The sequence below is a fragment of the Nyctereutes procyonoides genome, unplaced genomic scaffold (assembly GCF_905146905.1).
Source record: "Nyctereutes procyonoides isolate TBG_1078 unplaced genomic scaffold, NYPRO_anot_genome, whole genome shotgun sequence".
Classification (NCBI taxonomy): domain Eukaryota; kingdom Metazoa; phylum Chordata; class Mammalia; order Carnivora; family Canidae; genus Nyctereutes; species Nyctereutes procyonoides.
In genome coordinates, this window is record NW_026575140.1 from 63773846 (window position 1) to 63782669 (window position 8824).

The 8824-nt window shown below is 36.0% G+C and overlaps 1 protein-coding gene across 1 annotated transcript; it reads left to right on the top strand.

Moving 5' to 3' along the window:
- The first annotated feature begins 3315 nt into the window (after positions 1-3315).
- Positions 3316-3683, top strand: LOC129497918 (alpha-ketoglutarate dehydrogenase component 4-like). The gene has a single exon (XM_055307165.1). The coding sequence runs from the start codon at positions 3316-3318 to the stop codon at positions 3622-3624; it is 309 nt and encodes a 102-aa protein (XP_055163140.1). The 3' UTR covers positions 3625-3683.
- The last annotated feature ends 5141 nt before the right edge of the window (positions 3684-8824 follow it).

Below are 8824 nucleotides of genomic sequence, written 5' to 3' on the forward strand. Positions count from 1 at the left end.
GCCTGTATTGATGTCCTCTAATTCCTGATTTTGGTAATTTGTGTCTTCTTTTTCCCTCATCACACTACTTTTGTTGGTGCGGCTGGGAATGGGCTCCCAGTTTCCCACCTCCATGGTATTTGGCTAATGTGCAGTAGTTGCTATCTTACTATGCTGCCTCTCTCCTGGTCCTTAAGAGAGAGCTGGCTTTACTCGGACATTTTATTTTTCCTTTGGTCTATGCCCATTAGTATTTCTGATTTGCTGAATTCTTCAGTATTTGGGATATGTAAGTCAAAAAGGAAATCCAAGGAACTCACCACTATCTTGTTCCTTGGTATCAAGTTCCCTAGCTTGTCTTCATTCTTCTCTCTGCCTTTCAGAGCCTTCATATGTTTGTTTTATATATAATGTCCAAGGTGATGAGTTCAGCTTAAGTGAGATGAAAAGGGAAAAGTGCATCTATCTACCTTCACAAAAATGGAAAACTAAACATAAGTATTTGTATAGGATCTATATGTTAACAACTACAAAATACAGATGGAAGAAGTCTAAGGCCTAAGTAAATGGAGCAATGTACAATGTTCATGGATTGGAAGACTTAAAATTGTTAAAAAATATTAGGTTGATCTATAGATATAATGCAATCCAAATCAAATCTGAGTAGGATTTTTAGTGGAAATCAAGAAGCTCATTCTAAAATTCATATTTCAAAAGAAAGAATCTGGAAGAGCTAAATAAATTTCTTGAAAGAACAAAACTGAGGAATTCAATACTATTGATATCAAGCCTTGAGATCAAGCTATGGTAATCAGTACAGTGTTGGCAAAAGAAAAGACACATACATGAATGAAAAATAACGGAAATAGAAATAGATCCACACATATACAGCTAATTGATTTTCATAAAGATGTAAATGCAAATCAACACAGAAAAAATATTATTTGCACTAATTAATACTGGAATATGTATATACAAATCAATCTTAATGATGTACTTACATGATATACACATCACATTATATACAAAAATTATTTCAGAATGGATCACACACGTAACTGCAAAACCTACAGCTTTATTAGATAAAGATGTTTTGAGTAAACACAAAATGTACAATCTATAAACATTGATAAAGTTTGGATGTTTTCAGAGTTAAAAACTTTTGCTTCTCAAATCACAGTTGAGAGAATAAAAAGACAAATAACAAATTGGGAGAAAATATTTGCAAACACATATCTGGTGATGATCTTATATCAAAAATAGATAAAGAACTTTTAAAGCTCTATACCCAGAAGTCAAATAAACCCATACAAAATAGAAAAAAAACAGATATGAACAGGCAATTCACTAAAGAAAGTATGGAGATGACAACAACTATGTGAAGACTCTCATTGTCATTAGATATTAAGAAATGCAAATTAAAATCATTATAAATATATCTTAGACCTTAGATAATCTTGAAGTGACTTAAAAAAGAAACTAGGGGAATGCCTGGGTGGCTCAACGGTTGAGCATCTGCCTTCAGCTCAGGGCATGATCCTGGAGTCCTGGGATTGAGTCCCACATCAGGCTCCCTGCAGGGAGCTTGCTTCTCCCTCTGCCTATGTTTCTGCCTCTCTCTCTGTGTCTCTTATGAATAAATAAATTCTTCTGAAAGAAAAGAAAGACGAAAGAAAGAAAGAACAAAAGAAAGAAAGGAAGGAAGGAAGAAGAAAAAAAGAAAAAGAAAAAAACAAAAACTGGGGCACTTGGGTGGCTCAGCTGGTTAAGTATCTGACTCTTGATTTCAGGTCAAATCGTGATCCTGGGATCAATCCCCATGCCGTGCTTCCCTTGGGGTATCAGCTTGTCTCACTCTCCATCTGCCCCCTCCCCATGAATGTGCTCTTAAATAAATAACTAAATGAATCTTTAAAACAAAACAAACTGGTAAATTTATGGAGCAACTTGGTCTCATACATTGGTTTGGGAATACAAAATGATACAGCAATGTTGAAAATCAGTGCAGTTTTTTAAAATATATATATATATATATATATATATAATTTCTTAAAGTTTTTATTTTTTATTTATTTGAGAGACAGAGAGCATAAGCAGGGGGGAGAGGCAGAAGGAGTGGGAGAATCTTGAGCAGACTCCCCACTGAGCACAGAGCTGGATGTGGGGCTTGATCGCAAAACCCTAAGACCATGACCTGAGCCGAAATCAAGAGTCAGATGCTTACCTGACTGAGCCACCCAGATGCCCCAGTGCAGTTTCTTATAAAGTTAAATACACACTTCCATACAACCCAGCCATCCCACTTCTGGGTATTTGTTCAAGTGACATGAAACCATATGTTGATATAAATACAAATGTTCATAAAAGCTTTTTTTTAGGGGATCTCTGGGTGGTTCAGCAGTTTGGCTCCTGCCTTTGGCCCAGGGCGCGATCCTGGAGTCCCAGGATCAAGTCCCACATCCGGCTCCCTGCATGGAGCCTGCTTCTCCCTCTGCCTGTGTCTCTGCCTCAATCTCTCTCTCTCTCTCTCTCTCTATCATAAATAAATAAAAATAAATAAATCTTTAAAAAGAAAATTATAAAAAGCTTTTTTTCAGTATTCTCCAGGACTGAAAACAATCCAAATGTTTATTAGCTAGTATAGAATAGAATACTAACCAGCAGTAGAAGGAATAAGTTACTAATAAGTTCAAAAATGTGGGATGAATCTCAAAAGCTTTATGCTGAGGCAAATTAAACTGACTCAAAAGGCTACATATTGTGTGATTTCTTTTATATTACACTATAGAATAGGTATATTTATAGAAAGAAGGAGCTTATAAGTGGTTTCCAAGGGTTAGGGTAGGGTCACGAAGGAATTTGTGACTAATGCAAATGTTTAGTACCTTTGGCATGATGGTAGTTCTTATGGGACCATATGTGATTGTCAAAATTTATGTAATCAAATAGAAAAAAGGAAGGTATTAACACTCAAAAAATCTATTGTAATAGTCACCTTGATCTCAGTATTATAAGAGAAATAGATTTTACTGAATCAAAAAACAAAAAAAATATGAAATCCAAGAAGTGAAGCATAGTATTTGTAACATTCAGTGTTCAGCACTTAATAAGTCACTCAGCAACTATTTGTTGAATGAAATTTGAATGGTAAATAATTCTGTAATGTTTCATCTTATAGTAGCACCATCTTAAGAGCAAAAGAATTGTGGCTAAACTGAGTATGTACATTCCTGTTGGGAAAGAAATTTTCTGCACATTGTGAATCATTTTCAAAGTGATACCCGCGATCTCCGCGCGGAGCGAGCGCCCCGGAAGCCGCCCCAGGCTGGGGTCACGATGGGCAGCAAGATGGCGTCCTCCAGCAGGGTGGTTCAGGTAGTCAAGCCACATACACCATTAATAAGGTTGCCTGACAGAAGAGACAATCCTAAACCTAATGTGTCAGAAGTTTTGAGATCAGCAGGACTACCGTCTCATTCTTCTTCAGTTTCACAGCATTCTAAGGGAAGTAAATCACCAGATTTGCTGATGCATCATGGTCCACCAGATACTGCAGAAATAATAAAAACATTACCTCAGAAATACAGAAGGAAACTTGTGTCTCAAGAAGAAATTGAATTTATCCAACGTGGAGGTCCGGAATAATCACTGACAGTGTGGCTGCTGTTTGTCATCAGACAACAGAATAGTCTTTACAATAAAGAACTTCCAAAATGGCATATGAGAAATTATACAGTAAACAACTTGAATAAATACTCTGTTAAAAAAAAAGAAAAAAATATAGAAAATTTAGATGGACACTTGTATCTCCTAATATATGTTATCTTGGTCAGTTTCTTCACAAGCTTACCTAATTGTTTATATACTTATTAAAGTATACATTTTTAAATGTTAGGCCTATTAATTTACTCTCGATTATCAAGTATTACCAGTGTTGAGCTATTAAAAGCATACGATATGCAGTAAACTATCATAGGTTTCCCATAATTTCACTTTTGTTTCGGACATGGAAAGATTTACCACACAGATTGCTGCTTTGGGGGAATGATTTTTCCTGAAACTGGATAAGGATTAGTGAAAGAATGACTCCGTTATTTGTTCTTTATTTTCTTAACATTTTTTCATTCACAAAGTTACTGGAGTATAACTAGTTTAAAAAGCATATGCTACACTAGATGATAAAAATACAGTTAAGGTAAAACAGGGAACTTTGTGGTATTAAAACTGGGAGTTAACACAAAAGATTATTTGTAACCTATATTCAGAAGAAAACACCAGAGTTTAAAATGGAAAATAAGAGATCAAAATGAATATAATCTAGGAAGAGATGTTTGATTAGAAATTGCAGCTTACTATGTTATTAAGGGTGTTAAGTCTTACTGTTTGATTTATTTTACTGTTTTGTCATGTATGCAAATTCTGAAAACCACTAACTTTCTCAAACTTAATGTCTGAAAGCCTCTTAAAATCAACCTAAATATTTACCTTATTAAAGCTATTTATGGAACTTTAGGGGCTTACAGTGCCAAAGGTATGCATTATTGTGAAACTAAAGCATCACAAAGCTAAATAAATTTTCTTGCATGCCTTGAAAAAAAAACAAAGTGGAACATGCTAGGACCACATTATCATTGTAAATTATGAATTTTTCATTCTTCAAATTTTTATTAATTGTGGGTGTATTGATCAATCCTTTAAATTACATGTTTCAGAAGTAATTTATAAGTGCAGAAATGAAATTATTGGTTAACATACAATGTTACCAGCTATCGATAGATAGCTTTTTTTTTTACACCTTAAAAATACTTTTAGTTCCCCTGTAGTTTTCATGAGCTATTTATCATCACTGGGCTTTATTTCATCATGGTACCTTAGCATGAGAAATACTAACATTGATAAAGTGAGATAATTCCTTAGGGTCTCCTTAGCTCTAAGAGTCTTGAATAAATTTCAAGAAAGCCAGTGCCTCGTTGGTATCCTTGGGATTGTGGGTGAAATGATATACACATGACTATGGAACAGACAGGGCTGGCTGTCCATAGGTTATCTGAAGTCATTCAATGGATATTTATGGAAGTCTTTCTCTGTAAATTCTGCAACCTTGTCCCCATAGGCATAAACATCTGCTCAAGCTGTCTATTGGAATTGTGCACTGCCACATGTGGCTGTCTGAGTGACCTGACTGCCACTGCTTATGCAAATTATGTTTATTTTATACCCTAGGAACAAAAAAGAGAAAAATATCTCTTTCATCTCCACCTATATGAAAGCATTTGAGGGTCCAGGAATTCCTGGAACAGGATAAGGGGAAGAATAATACAGTAAAAAAAAGAATGGACTTCGGAAAGAGACAAATTTATCCAAAGTCTAAGCTAGGTGACTATATTTTGCTTCTATAATTATCAGTTTCCTGAAATGATCTGTCTTCCTCATAGTATCATGAGAGTCAAATATGTACTATTTTTGAAACATGAAAGTCGAGCATAAGCAATAAATTGTAGTTCTGTTTCCCCTTCTCTTTTCCTCAATTGCAAGTTAAATAGTGTTCCTGTCTTCGTGAACCTTAAGATGTAGAATGCATCTGCCCCAAGATGCATTCTTTATCCCTCTGGAATGATCCTACTGTCTACATAGCTGTTTCTGAACCTGTTGTTTTCATAGGACGTCCTCCAACCTACATTGCTCTCTGCTGGCTTAGAAGAGGTTCCTAACCCAACATTGTTCAAACTGGAACAGTTAGTTCCTTTCTCTGGTGGAACCTGTGTGAGATGAAACCGGGAAGCTGTTTTGGTTGTTTAATTCTTCAAAAACTCCATGAGATAATTTGGTTGGTTTTCTGTCACTTTTCAACCAAAGTCATAACTGCACAAATTATGGAGAGGGATTACTCGACATAGAAGTGACATTTTCAAAGTTTGCTGGTGAAGAGGTTGAATTTGAGTGAAGGCAGTGGCCCAGAGAATCTATGTGCATTTCCCAGGTCACAAAGAAAGTTCTTGAACTTAAAACTAATTTCATGTCTAATGACCATGATACTTCTATGCATACAAAAAACTAGAATGGGCTAAATAAAAAAAAAATGAGAAGAAGAAAAAAACAATCAAAAGCTTCTCTTACAGTTGACTTGGCTATCCTAGCTTTGCTCTCTCAGGGGTTATATTGTGAGGAGCTCTGGCCTGTAGAGATGGATGAAGCAAAGATTTTCTTACACTATAAGAAGTTTAAAAATATTAAAGATACAGCATTGATATGGTTTGATGGTTGATTATATACAGAAGATAAGGATAAAAGAGTAATAGAAATCATGCTCATGTGTCTGGCTTGGATCAAAACTGATTAAAATTCATTGAGGTAAGACACATAGGTGGGGGTGAGTTTTGTGACAGAGCTGTATCTCTCCAGCTATAGCTGTGTTCTTCCTGTGAACACTACTCTTTCCCACCTCTGGAAGGCATGCTATGTAGTATGTTACCCTCCCTGTGCCATAGTTTATTGAACAGGGATGAACTCTTTACTTAAAGCCAATGATGTTCTTTCTGTGTGAGATTGGGACTTGGGCTGTACTTAGTGCTGAAAAGAACATAAAAATTCAAATGCAGATGGTGGTATGATCATCCTGCTATGTGCAGGGAGAAGTAAAGAAAGCTGGTCTTCAGAGTAAGAAGAGATGAATAAACATAAGGTAGCAGAGAAGAGATAATAAGGGGGATGGTGAGGGAGGGAGGAGAGTGCTGTCTTGGTTTCTAGCAGCTTCTCTGTTCTTGACTTTAAATGCCAGCAATGTTCTTGCCGTGTTTGGCTATTCTCTCTAATCATAGTCTTTGAAATATATATATTGTATCTTTGAGAGGTGAGGGTTAATTTGATTGATTCTTTGCAGTCTGGATTCAGAGACGGAGTTGGCCTCCTAAAGAAATCCATGGAAACTTATTATGGTCTAGTGCTTAAAGCAGCTAACTGTAGTGAAGAGCAAGGATTGGACTCAGCCCCTGATTGCACGTGAAGAAGGGCTGGTACTTTCCAATATTTACTACTGTGAAAAACCCAAGGGCTAGATTGCCATTATTACATGGGTGCGACCAAAAGGCTTGGACCCACTCAGTCTTTTGCTCACATTAAAGAAGTGGCCAGTGTTCACCCTAATGTGAGCCCTGAACTCGCAGGATAAGGAAACAGCCAGAGGACTGAAGTCCCTTCCTTGAAGTCTGTCAGTTGAGTTTGCTCTGTATCTCTGCCCTGACCTAGAATGTCATGGCCAACAGGAAAGTGGCTCAGTGACTGCTGCTCTGTGCCCAAGAGCTTTCCTTGTTGAATACTGGGGCATCAAGCTTGGTGTGTTCTCTTTGAATTTGCCTTGTTTTTGTAACAATCCTTATAATACATCCCTTTGTATTGGCTTAGGATTCCCTATGGTTTCTATTATTTTCTGCCAAAAGCTAAAGAAAGCAGGGCATAAATGTCCATTCGGCTATTCCACACCTAGCAAAGACCCCTCCTGAGCATGGCTTTGACTCTAAAGCCAAGGAAATAAGTTCTCAATGTTGGATAGTCATGGAGGTTGATAGAATAGGTGCTCTAAATGTGCTTCTTTCCACTGCTTCCTTGCATTGTTCTTTGACTGGTAATAGGAAAATATAAGGGGGTATAAACTAGTCTACCTGGATTTATACCCTCACCAAAACTATAGCAGGAAATAGAACTTAGGGTTCTTGTTCTGGTGTGGAAAGACCTAGTTGACTTCACAGTGAGTTGTGATCCAAGGGCTCCTCAGTACTCCTACTACCCCATCAGATATTACTTCATCATCATGACCCTTTAGCATGACAACATCCCAGAACATAACAAGACATTTTCTTATATGTTTTTTTTTTCAACCTTCTGTGAATTCTCTTAGTGGTATATATACTTTATCTAAGTATTTTATCTTTTGCTGGAGGGCTACCTCTATCCTTTGACATTGAATAACTTCTCTGATCATTTGTGTTCTTTTACTTTCATGATAGATTATTTTGAAATTCATCCATATGTCAGTTCTGATTCTAACACCCCAGCAGCTCCCATGATACTAAGTCAACACTTCTCAGAAAATCAGTAGAATTTCCAAGGTGATGGACCTGTAGCAGAGGCTGGGAATTACCAGTGATAAGCTCTTTAAAGAAAATTTGAACTGTTTTCTTATTAAAAAGTAATATTTTGAGAGTAAAAATTATACAATACAGAGAATTAACATATAAAACAATACTTTAAATCCCACCAAAAATAAATGAACTGATGACATTTTAAGGGGTAAAATATATATGTATTTGTAGACTCTTATTCAATCCTGAAATCCTTTTCTTTGAACTCACTTTCTTTCTTGCTGTAGTACCATACTGAGGAGTTGCTTTGTGGTCTGTCAGCAATAAAAGCTTTCATTTTTGTCTTTTTGAAAAAGTATTTGCATTCCCATCACATCCACTTATCAATAATAATATATTTGGGTATATAATTATAATTTATTCAGCATTACAACATCATTTTATTTACTATTCTGCATGAGATAATATACCATCATTTTGATAGTCATTCTTTTGTCTCCTTAAATCTGGAGTTTTAAAAAAGATTTTCTAGTTTGTTTTGTTTTGTTTTTAAGTTAGAGAATCATGTCATGTGGCTTTGGGTTTGTTTATTTATTTTACTTATTTACTTACTTGTATCATGGCATCTTCCTCCAAGGACTCTTTCTTCACATTTATCCATGTGAATTCTCTGAATACTGCCTTTTCTTCTGAAACAGCATTAGATGTAACTTAGGAATTCTCAATCTGTTCTCCATGCCTCATTCATATTTTCAAAAAAAGGAGAA